The sequence below is a fragment of the Leptodactylus fuscus genome, chromosome 9 (assembly GCF_031893055.1).
Source record: "Leptodactylus fuscus isolate aLepFus1 chromosome 9, aLepFus1.hap2, whole genome shotgun sequence".
Lineage (NCBI taxonomy): Eukaryota > Metazoa > Chordata > Amphibia > Anura > Leptodactylidae > Leptodactylus > Leptodactylus fuscus.
This window is the reverse complement of record NC_134273.1, coordinates 20,165,156-20,177,918: the sequence shown is the minus strand read 5'-3', so window position 1 is coordinate 20,177,918 and position 12,763 is coordinate 20,165,156. Positions and strand designations below refer to the sequence as shown.

The 12,763-nt window shown below is 43.6% G+C and overlaps 1 protein-coding gene across 1 annotated transcript in view; it reads left to right on the top strand.

The window, feature by feature from the left end:
* GIPC2 (GIPC PDZ domain containing family member 2) overlaps nt 1–12,247 on the top strand; it is a 66,395-nt gene extending 54,148 nt beyond the window's left edge. The window contains exons 5-6 of the mRNA XM_075287064.1: nt 4,039–4,120; nt 10,809–12,247. Coding sequence (XP_075143165.1) covers nt 4,039–4,120; nt 10,809–10,960 — 234 coding nt within the window. The 3' untranslated portion in view covers nt 10,961–12,247. The remainder of the gene's footprint in view (nt 1–4,038; nt 4,121–10,808) is intronic.
* Nucleotides 12,248–12,763: the final 516 nt, after the last annotated feature.

Here is a 12,763-nt window from a genome sequence, read left to right as displayed (position 1 = left end):
TGGTTAGAATCATGGGGAAAAAGACTTTAATACCACCTTGGTCACCTAGGGGTGCAACTTTCATTGATCACAATACAGTCAAATGTTATCACGACGGTGTGAAATCAAGCAGGGAACTCGGAGCGGTGTTAGAGAAATCCTGTGACCCCCTGTAAAGATTTATTAAGAAAATGAATCATGTAATTTTGCACTTCTACATTCACTTTCATGGAAGGAATATTGCTGTAAAGTCAGTGTATCTAGCACAGTACATTTCCGACAATCCACCACCCTAATGATCCTTGATACACGAGATTACGAGAAATTTCCAGTCTGTGAAAACTCTCTGCACGCCCAGTTACACACACAGTTACTCGGGCAGGAGCTCCAGTGTTGTGTCGGTTCTATCTAGGTCAGTGTGTTCAGTACCTGTAAAAGAAGCGATGTCCTCCGCTAGTGCAGATGCAAGAGATAATCGGAGAGAACAGTCTGTACAGTGAATTCTGCTTCATAGGACACCAGCACACAGTATACAATTGGGCTGCATCTTCACATCCCCTAACATAGTATCAAGACGTACATTGAGTATAGTCAGAAAAAGTAAAATCCTGCATCTTTCTACTAAATCCTCGTGACCTATTTCACTTTTCAATTGTTTGCGCCTCCTGGTGTGATGTAAGATCCGCGCTGTGTATAGATGTTTTTCCCTGTTGTGCTGTGTATAGAAATTCCCCCCCCCCTCCCGTTGTGCTATGTAAAGATATTTCCCCCTGCTGTTATGACTCTATCCACTTTACCTATGCTGGATGCTGTTGTATATATATTTTCCCCTTGCTGCTCCTTCTCCCCTCTCACAGCATGCTGTTCCACTGAACTTCTGTGAGTGAGAAGCTGCAGTTGCATCCCCTCACTTCCTCTTCCTTTCTGTCTACACCAAGTGACGAGTTACTGAACATTTAAAGAGAACCTTTAGACAAGAAACTTGATAAAGAGGCCTCCTTGTTGACCTTTGGTCAGCTACAAAGTAAGGTAAAATTGCAGCATTACATCAGGGTGAACCTAAAGGGGTTAAGCCTTCTTATGCTAGGTTCAGTTTAGCGTCACCTCTCCTTTGGATAACCAGAACAACGGAGAGGCAGACTACTAAAACAGCGGTAACACACAGAGTCTGATGGATCCCATTGACAATAATGGGTCCAATCAGGTGTCCGATGTTATAAAACTGATGAAAAAGTTCTCCGTCCATGACTTTTTCCTCCACCGATATTCATGGCGGACACTACAATGGACTCCAATGAAGTTGTGAACCTCGTCTTACTAATAGATACCCCAGTCTACCCTCAATCTGTTTATTTAAGGGATTCTACTATTAAAAATCTTTTTTTCTGTGGCTAACACGCCGGAATAGCCTTTAGAAAGGCTATTTGTCTCTTACCTTTAGATGGGATCTCCACCGCGCCGTTCCTTAGTAATCCCGGTTTTTAACGGTATGTAAATTAGTTCTTTGGCAGCGATGGGGGGTGGGCCCCAGCGCTGAAAATGCGATGAGGGCGTCCCCACCGCTGCCTGAGAACAGGATCCTGCACCGCCTCTATCTTTTGCTGGATCCTCCCCTTCTTTCTTCGGCGGCTTCACCTCTGTCGGCTCTGACATTAGTAGAGCCGACTGCGCATGCGTGGCCATAGTTCCGAGGTCGCAATTGCACGCATGCGCAGTCGGCTCTAGTAGTGTCTCAGTGGCAGAGCCAACTGCGCAGGCGTCAGAAGAAAGACGAAGAAAGAAGGGGAGGATCCAGCAGAAGATACAGGCGGTGCAGGATCCTGTTCTCGGGCAGCGGTGGGGACGCCCTCATCGTATTTTCAGCGCTGGGTCCCGCCCCCATCGCTGCCAGAGAACTAATTTACATACCGGTAAAAAACGTTATTACTAAGGAACGGCGCGGCGGAGATCCCATCTAAAGGTAAGAGACGAATAGCCTTTCTAAAGGCTATTCCGACGTGTTAGCCACAGAAAAAAGATTTTTAATGGTAGAATCCCTTTAAGTCACTCCAACGCTCACTGACGTCACCGACTCCCCTCTACTCAAGCTGTAGGACCATTGACTAGAGTGGAGTCAGGGTTGGATCATCATCGGAAGAGGAACAAGAGCTCTGGCCTCCATAGCCGCCCTCTTCACTGGTAACAAATTGGGGACCAGGGGGTATCTTAGTAGGAAATCTTAACCAGTGCAGGGAAGGATTAGGGATAACCCCTGTAACTGTTGTATATGGGAAGATACAGTAGTATGTAACCTTATGCCTATAGGATATATTACAGCCCAATAGGATTTTAAGAAGGTGGGAAGGTTGTCCCCGACCTTGATTCTTACAGAAACATTGAGGTTACTTTGTCGCAGCAGTAAAAACGTGAATTGATCACAAGTCCCAGGACGTCAACCAAGCCATAAATCCAAGACAAATGTGACATTAAAAATGATATCCGGCACAAACTATTCCTATTTAGATAATTTCCTTCTGCACGTAGAGGTAACATATTGCCGACAGAGCCTTAGCGGGAATCCACCCACAAAGCCGCTTCCTCCCCCGTAAGTAGTCATCATATTAGTTACACATTAACCACCGAGATATGTTTCCAAAGAAAGTATAATAAGATGTTTATGAAAACTTCTCTGAAAAACATAGGGGCGACCTAAAAAGTCCCTAAACCCCAGGCAGTTCTGACCTTTCTTAGTATTATACACTGGCTTGCGAAAGTATTCACACCCCTTGAACTTTTTCACATTTTGTCAACTTATAACCACAAACTTTATTGAGATTTTCAGCGATAACCGACACAAGGTAGGCGATATTCGCGAAGTGGAAGGAAAATGATACATGGTTATTAAAATTTGAATCCAATAAAAATCGGAAATGGGAGACGTGCAAATGTCTTCAGCCCTCCGTCTCAGTCTCTTGATGCGCGAAGCTGGTACAGACATACTCTTAAAGACTTACAATTGGAATGGTCTTCCTTAAAGGAATCCTATCATTAGATACCCTTTTTTTTTTCTCCCTAACACGTAGGTATAGCCTTAAGAAAGGCTATTCTTCTCCTACCTTTAGATGTCTTCTCCGTGCTGCCATTCGGTAGAAGGTTTTCTTCGGTATGCAAATGAGTTCTCTTGCAGCACTGGGGGCGGTCCTCAGTGCTCAAACAGCACTGGGGGCGTCCCCAATACTGCAAGAGAACTCTCCAGCGCCGCCTCCATCTTCTTCTGTAACGCCCTCTCCCTGCGTCTTCTTCCGTCCTGGGTTTCAATCTTCTAGGCCTCGGGTAGAGCCGACTGCGCATGCCCGGCCCACAAAAAAATGGCCACTTACACAGTAAGCTGGTGTAAGCGGCCATTTTCTTGTGGTCCTAGTGCTTGTTTTCCCGCCTTACCTTTTTATTATACAACAACATTTAATATCAGTGTTGCGGAAGAACGGAGTATCAGGGTGGCCATACCCCCCTTCCTAGAGGCCACATCCATTTTGTGTATGCTCCCTGTCCCCTTTTTATGATGGAGATGCCCCTTTTTGGGATGTGACCACCCAATAAAATAGCTATGTCCTGTAAACAATTACAGAGATACCTACAGATGTCTGAGATTTGCCAGCACTTCCGGTAGTCTAGGTGGTCACCTTTTAGTTCACGACATTTTGGGAATGTTGGAAAATATGCCTTTATCCTTATCCTTGGGGCAACTTCTATTCTGGTGAGTGGAGTCCTACACAATTTTTTGCCAACCAGTAGTGAAGGGTATGGACAAAGCAAGGCTGGGCCCCTCTCCAAGGCCCCCCTATAGTATATAGGTCCATAAGGAGCCCTTGTTGGTCTTGCCCTTCTAAATTTCTTCGCCTAAGACTATAAAAAACAGGTTTTTACGGTGTTTTATGCCCCCATTTGTATGTTCTAGTATTGATGATACAGTGTATTTCTTCTCGTCTCCCTTCCGTCCGCCTCCTCTTTCTGCTTATTTTGAAGGCGAGATGAAACAAAACGTTTTCGGACCTGACTCTTTTGCTTGTTTCCTTTTAGCCGTCTGCGTTTGAAGAAAAGGCAATCAAAAAAGTGGACGACCTTCTGGAGAGCTACATGGGCATACGAGATATTGAGCTGGGTGAGTCTTTGGCTTTCATCTTAGAACAATAAGATTCAAAGTTCTCCACGATCCTGTCTTATTACGATCGGCCCCTCTCTCAGGTAATACGTTCAGCTTGGACGCTCCGGGAATTGCTCTGCTTGTACATGTATTATTAATATATGGTTTTAGGCAATCTTGAGGTTTTGAAGCCGAAATACCGAGCTTAGAAATAGTAAAAATTGAGAAGACGTGGAAAATTCTATTTATTTTCCTTGCGAATACCTCGATTTCACAGCCCGCAGCAAGATGGTTTTACTAATACGGTGTTGGCGTTTGGGCCAAAAGAAACACATCGTATGTATCGTATCACAAATCAAACCTGACCTTTGCACTTGACAAGTGAACCTGATCCCAAATGTTGACTGAAGTTCACAAAAATTTTGACGTAAACACGCTGGGTACCTCCGCCTAGGTCGAGTATATGTCTAAGATTAACCACATCCCTGAGAACTTGGCTTCCTCCTCATGGTTTCTACCTGAAACCATCGACGTTGTCTCCAACGATGCGGTTTGGCCAACCGGCGTGATTCTTAGATGAGTTCCTTATGTTGGCTCGCCGGTAACGTTGAAGGGTGAGTGTTGTGTAAGACGTGGAGACGATCTGAAATGAGATGATTTACAAACATTTCTTACAAGTTATCACATCTCACACATGGAAAGCATTTCGGCTGGGAGGAGAAGTCTTTTTGCTATGTTCGTCTTCTATTTGTGTTGCCATTTGTTGCGTCAGCTGAAGCCTTTTTTCTCTGTAAGGCTTAAAGGGCAACTCCGGTATTTGCCCTATAAGGACAATACCAGTTTATATATCCGATTAGGGAATATGGACATTGCAGAGTAAGGTGGCCCACTCATAAACTCTAGTGCCCACCAGTAAAATACATTCTAGGGACCCACTATACACCCAATAGAAATGGGTAAAGTATGTCTCACCCAGATATGGGCATTTCCATCCCATAGTCCATGGTAATATAGACTAATGTGTTTTTAACAACCATCTAAACCCATGATGGCGAACCTATGGTACTGGGGACAGAGGTGGCACTCAGAGCCCTCTCTATGGGCACCCAACTGTGCAGCAGATTATACTGTGTGCGGGCCACTGTGGAGCAAATTGTACTGTGTGCAGGCCACTGTGGAGCAAATTGTACTGTGTGAGGACCACTGTGGAGCAGATTATACTGTGTGCAGGCCACTGTGGAGCAAATTGTACTGTGTGAGGACCACTATGGAGCAAATTATACTGTGTGCAGGCCACTGCGGAGCAAATTGTACTGTGTGAGGACCACTGTGCAGCAGATTATACTGTGTGCGGGCCACTGTGGAGCAGATTATACTGTGTGAGGACCACTGTGCAGCAGATTATACTGTGTGCGGGCCACTGTGGAGCAGATTGTACTGTGTGGGGACCACTGTGCAGCAGATTATACTGTGTGGAGGCCACTGTGCAGCAGATTATACTGTGTGGGGACCACTGTGCAGCAGATTATACTGTGTGCGGGCCACTGTGGAGCAGATTGTACTGTGTGGGGGCCACTGTGCAGCAGATTATACTGTGTGGGGACCACTGTGCAGCAGATTATACTGTGTGGGGACCACTGTGCAGCAGATTATACTGTGTGGGGACCACTGTGCAGCATATTAAACTGTGTGGGGACCACTGTGGAGCAGATTAGACTGTGTGGGGGCCACTGTGGAGCAGATTGAACGGTGTAGGGGTCACAGTGGAGCAGAAAGCTCTATGAAGTCCCATTCATATGACCATATTTTGCAGGTCTGTAATTGTGTTCAATTGTGTATCCGCATATTAATAAGGTTAAATTGCCGTGTTGGCACTTTGTGATAAATTAATAGGTTTTGGATTGCAGTTTGGGCACTCAGTCTCTAAAAGGTTTGCTATCACTGGTCTAAGCTATGTACATACAGTATGTCTTTATGTGTATGTTATATTGACATATGTGCTTTTATATAGATATATATATATATATATATATATATATATATATATATATATATATATATATATATATATATATACACTTTCCGGATGATCAGCGGTCAGATTTTTACTATGTCTATAATAAGCCGTCTTGTCTCCGCTTCGCTCATACATTCAGTGATAACAATAACTGTTCTGTTCTGCCACCTAGTGGTCAAAAGATCTGCTTACATGTGCTAGATTTAACTATCCCCCTTTGTTGACACGGGGTGGACACAGCGTTACACAACCAGACCAATGCACAACATGTAATTTGGAGATTTTTGTGGTTATAATAAAATCTACTTGGTCGAAGGGTCATGAATTTAGTAACTTTGTTAGATGCTGATGTCAATTGGGACTTCACCCTCCCTACCGCCCCCTGCAGTGATGTGCTGACTCATGGAAATGGCGTTTGTTCACTCAGCGAATTATCAGCTTTATTATAGCGCTGTCCTTATCCCAATGTATATACTGGCAGTATACCGAAATAAACTGTCACATATAAATGTGACAGGTTTTTGTGCTTTGACATCCAAGATGGAATCCCCTAAATAATGCCAGGTAGGAGCTGTGCCCCCATATAGTTATACATAGGAAATAGAACTGTCAAATAAAGAACTAACACAATACAAGATCATATAATGGGTCTACCACATGCTCCCATATGTGCAGTTCTATGTATAGAACAGCCACATGCCCCCCACATACAGTGCAGTCACGTGCCCTCCCACATACAGTGCCAGGTACAGGGCACTATACAGTACATGTCTCCTATAAATACCATCCACGGTCTGCCATATACAAAACACCCCAAGGCTTCCATATATAAAATAGCCACATGCCCCCCACATACAGTGCAGTCACATGCCTTCCTATATCCAATGCTAGATATGGGGCACTATACATCACAAGTCTTCTATAAATACCATCCACGGTCTTCCATATACAGAACACCCGAAGGCCTCCATATATAGAACAGCCACATGCCCCCCACATACAGTGCAGTCACATGCCCTCCCATATACAGTGTCAGCTGTATCCTGCACCATACAAGAGCCTGCCATATGTTCCCTATAAATGTCATCCACAGTCTGCCATGTGCCCCCATACACAGTGTGATCATGTTCCCTCCCATATACAGTGCCACTCTATTCTGATCCATACAAAGGACCGGCCACATGTCCTCTATAATTGCCATCCATAGGCCACCATATACAGAACAGCCACAAGTCCTCATACACAGTGTAGTTATGTGCAACACGGTGGCTCAGTGGTTAGCCTTGCAGCGCTGGAGTCCTGGGTTCAAATCCTGCCAGGAACAACATCCGCAAGGAGTTTGTATGTTCTCCCCATGTTTGCGTGGATTTCCTCCCATACTCCAGAGACATACTGATCGGGGAAAAAAATGTACATTGTGATCCCTATATGGGGCTCGCAATCCATAGAAAAAAAAAAATAAGCAGAAATTAAATACTTTTGTGGCCACATAATGGATTCTGTGATCACAAACATCAATTCTGTGCCAACAAAATGAACGATTTGATCTGTAAATGGACATATTCTGAAATGGAGGTGAAGTCGTTTTTTGGAGTCTGGGTTCCTGATGGGTGTTCACATGGTTTGTGTGTGTACAAGTGGAAACCTTTCCAGTAGAACATGAACGTCTTCTGAAAGGTATCTTTGTAGATTTTTCAGTCGCCGCTCTGTATTATGTCAGTGCACCCTCGCGTTATATGCAGACAGTGGCTCGTACAGCGGAGTGTGCCCGCCAGGTTTCACCCGAGCCCGGGTCAACAACTACCACTGCTATATCTGTCCTGATGTAATGACATTACTGCGGCCAGCCATCTCAGACTGAAGCTGCCTTGTTGTCACCATCACATTAAATGGAATAAGAGGGCGTTAAGGGGCTAATGAGAAGTCTATCGCCTTCATCTAACGCCTTTAATGGAATTTCTGTAAATAATCCCTTTTTAATTTGGTATTTTATAAAAAGCCTCCATTTAATGTGATTTTTTTGTGAACATTTTGATGTGTAATGGCAGGAGATGGTGTTTTAATAGCTATAATTTGTTTGCTCTTAGCAACTGAAGAAGCTCTTAAAGGAACATTGCTTCTCTGCGTGTAATCTCCTCAGGCTTAAAGGGATTGTCTGAGAATGTATAATGTACCGTCTTTCTTAGGCAGAGCTCCAAATCCCCTACATTGACAGAATTAAAGGGATCCTGCTCGTATCATACACTCCACTAGAAATAGTAGTAGTGTTGCCGGGGTATAAAGTGGATCCAAAGGATCCCAATAAAGTCACCTGGCAGACGTCACCCCTCCTCCAGAGCCATGACTGAAAACTTTAAAGGGATTCTACCATTAAAATCGAATTTTTTGTTCCTAACACGTAGAAAGGCTATTCTTCTCTTACCTTTCGTTGTCTTCTCCGCACCGCTGTTTGCTTGATATTCCTTTTTTTTGTCGGTATGTAAATGAGTTCTCTCGCAGCACTGGGGGCGGTCCTCAGCGCTCAAACAGCACTGGGGGCATCCCTGATGCTGCCAGAGAACTCTCCAGCGCCGCCTCCATCTTCTTCTGGAACGAGGTTTTCACCGCGTCTTCTTTCGGAGGTGTCTTCTAACTTCTAGGCCTCGGGCCTAGGGCAAGCCGACTGCGCATGCCCGCCGGCCACGAGAAAATGGCTGCCTACAATACTGTGTAAACTATGTATGATGAAATTACATCAACTGCTTACAATTGTAATTTATCAGCTGTATGTATTGGTATTGACTGTGTGTTACAGTATTAGGCCTAGTTCACACGGGCTAGTGACTGCGTATTTTGGTCCTGATTTTGACGCGGGAAGCACGTCAGAATCAGGACCAAAACGCGCCTGTCATGGCTAGCCGCGACTGTCGCGACTTCCAACAGTTGCGGCTTCCCGCTCCGAAGTAGTCCCAAATGAATGGGCCTAGTCTAGAGGGATTGCCTTGATGCGGAACGGCAGTTTCCACCGCGGAGTGTGCCTCAAGAAAGGGCAGCTCACTTCGTTTTTCCGGGAGCGAGAACAAACCGCTAGCGGACTATATAGACCTCTATTGTGAGGGGTCGGATTTTAAGGTGGATTCCGTGCCAAAATCCTCCCCCTCTTGCCCCGTGTGAACTAGCCCTTAAGAGAACAGTGTGTAGTGGTATTATTATATCAGCTGTGGTGCAAACTGGATATGGTGGTATTACATGGTCTGTGTGTGGTAGCATTAAATAAACTGTGTACAGTACTATTGCATGGGGATATATCTATATTCAATGAAATTGCATGGGCTGTATATGCTGGTATTATGTTGACTCTACGGCAGTATTATTGCACTGTTTGGCGGTATTACATGGGCTATGTGTAGGTATTACATTGGCTGGGTATGCATGATATAGGTCAAAAATGTAGTTTTACTCTTGTTTATTACTGAAATGTGAGTGCCGTATGTTGTTTGTCTCTTCGCTATTTCTGGTAACGCAAAGACACTTCATCCGCTTTGTGAGTTACATCGCCATCTACCGTACAGAACAGCTGGTAATGTCCCTATGAAATATCTTTCTTTTTTGTATGATTAAGGGATATTAATATGCTGTATACGAGGTCATCGCTCCTCTTCCTTCTGCTAAATTTATCTCACATGACACATTTTGTCCTTGTATTTTTATCACGGTAACTGTATCTGACTTCACATTATACATGTACATTACCAGAAAGTGCACCATATAGTTATGGATTTCTTGGTATCTTCTTTCCTTTATGAGAAACTAGCCTCTGCCCGCGACTTTGTCTGCGTGTTGTTGGCGTCGATGATCCGCCTATATTCAGCAAATTGCTGCCGTCGATGGTTTGCCTTCTCCGGCGTTTCAGCAGCTCTCAAGTTGGCCTGGCACTGAAGTTGTTCCTCACACTGTGCCTGTAATTTTTCCGGCACCTCAGCAGCTCGCTGGGACGCCATATAATGAGCTTGTTGTTGGCATCGATGATCTCCCACATCTCCACTTGAGGAGAACTCTGTGACTTCTGGCTTCCTTCATAAGTCTCGTTGTTTGTGACAAATTAGATTCTCTTTTTCCCGACGTGTTTAAAATTGACAAACTGCCAATTTGGATTAAAGGTGATTGTTCATGTCAGTGTGTCAGCACTGCCTGGAGCAGATCAGATAATATGCAAATGCGTGTACACTGAGGGTTAGCGTGTGTATACACAGAGAGACAACAGCCCTGGGACCTGAGATAAGCTGCTGACGGAGCAGTGTAATAGAGTATGTGAACATAAATTCTTAACAGTCGGTTACAATCTATCTATGTGTCAAATTTCATCCAAATCTGTAAAGCTGTTTTTGTGTGATTGAGGAACAAACACACAAACTTTCACATTTATAATATTAGTAGGATAGGATAGGATAGGATATAGGATTAAAATATGCAGTATATTATGCTATAAGTGTGTTGGGAAAAAACCACTGACACCTAGTGGTCATTTTTATGTAAAAAAAAAAAAATATCAAAAGCTAGGAGATATAAAATAGAATACACTAATAAGTGGCACAACCGAGTATTAAATAACAGGGCAATCACTTGCTATCATTTTTATATTGTTTTCAATATATATTTTTTAATATTACTGTGCAAATATGCAATTTTTTTTTTTCTTTTTGTCCTCAGCCTCAACCATGGTGGAAGCCGGAAAGGATAAGAAAAATCCAGACGAGTTTGCAGTGGCCTTGGATGAAGCGCTCGGGGACTTTGCTTTTCCTGATGAGTTTGTCTTTGATGTCTGGGGAGCGATCGGAGACGCTAAACAAGGACGTCTTTAATGTGAAGAACCAACATTTCCAATCACGTTTAATTACCGCTAAACACATGACTGATGTTAATTTTATAATAATGTCCCATCGGGATATGTGGAGGGATCCGCTATTTCCACGAACCAAAGTTTATATTTGTATATACTGTATGTCTAGATGAATGTGTACTGCAGGCACAAGATGTGACAACTCCTATAGCCACTATTACTGTACATAGTTCTTAAAGGGCATGTCCACATTGAGTGTGTATAAACTCCACCACTGTATGTATCTTATATGTTGAGTAGAGGAGAACTGTGAATAACTTGACATACTGGTATTGACCTTCAAGGTGCGTACAAGGGTTAGAATGGACATGATACAAAAATAAGAATACTCCGCCTCCTGGTACTCATTCATAACGTCACACTCCTTCTCATTCCAGCTTATTTTTTTTAACTCAAACTTCTTCCCATGTCTCGTTTGCTAATTTTGTGATACTTATTAAGAGTGGAGCCTCCTGAAGCCCAAGGGGATAGGGATAGGGTAACGTGATCTAGGCCTCTCATGCTGATCATTTGTTTTTTGGCAATTTGCGTTTAAATGATCTGACCTCATGTGCCCTCTTGTCTATTCCTAGATTCACACGACTGTAGGAGAAAACAGTTGTGAAAAATTTTCATTATTTCATGGCCGTTTTGCACTTCTTTTCATGGATCCCCCATACAGTTCAGTGTTTCAAGGGATCCGTGAAAACAGACAAAAATAGGACATGACCTATGACATCACATGTCGTGTGAATGTAGACTAAGTCCGGGACCCCACTACACTGTGGAACACTACATGGAACACTACATGGGGCCTTAGATTAATAATGTAATTTTAGAGCTATTGAGATGTGTTTGTATAAGTGTGTGAAAGTTGCACGAGGGTGCAAAAATGGTTGGGATTTATTTTATACTTTCACATTGATAAATTGATGTCAAATAAAATGAAACTATCTATATACCTTCTCCGCCTGTGGCCCAACACTTCAGGTGACAGCTACTCCTCCTGATCTGCCATACATGTGCACACTCTGTCTGGCTAAGGGCCCACGCACACGATGTAACGCGGCGATGTAACGCGGCGTTGATTCTGACACGTAATACTTACCGGTATTTCCCTTGTATTTCGCACACAGGTATGTATTTTTGGATTTATTTGCTTGTATTTTTGTAGCCAAAACCAGAACTAAATCATAAAGCAATAAGTATGCAGAAATGTGTTATATGACTCCTCTTTTTTGGGTTCAATCCCAGATTCAGCTGAACAGAACCCCCCCCCAAAAAATGTTGAAAACGATATCAAAACTCCACTAAAAAAGGGAACAAAAAGTTGAAATTGGTTGTTGTGAACTTCTGAGCATTTCTTCAGTGACCTGCGTTCCAAGAGTCTACCCATCACATTACCTATCTCATGCCTTGTTCACATCTGCATTTGGTAATCTGTTCGGGGAATCCACATCAGGACCCCCCCGAACAGAATACCAAACGCTCTGGCAAGTGAAAGCACACAGGCTCCATAGACTATAATGGGGTCCGTGTGCTCTCCACGTGTTGCCTGCATGAATCATGTGGGCATGAAGGTCGATCACAAAGTACTTTTCGTGGAGAGCACATGGCTGCCAGCAAATCTTCACAAGGATGGGTAAATAGGAGTTATGGAAAGAGCACGGGACAGGCCTATGCTGTTACCATCATTTTTATATACCTTTATGGGTGTATTCAGAATCCATGTTTAGCTGTTTCTGTAACTCTCGATCTGGTGGTCGGGAGAAGGAGCAACATATTC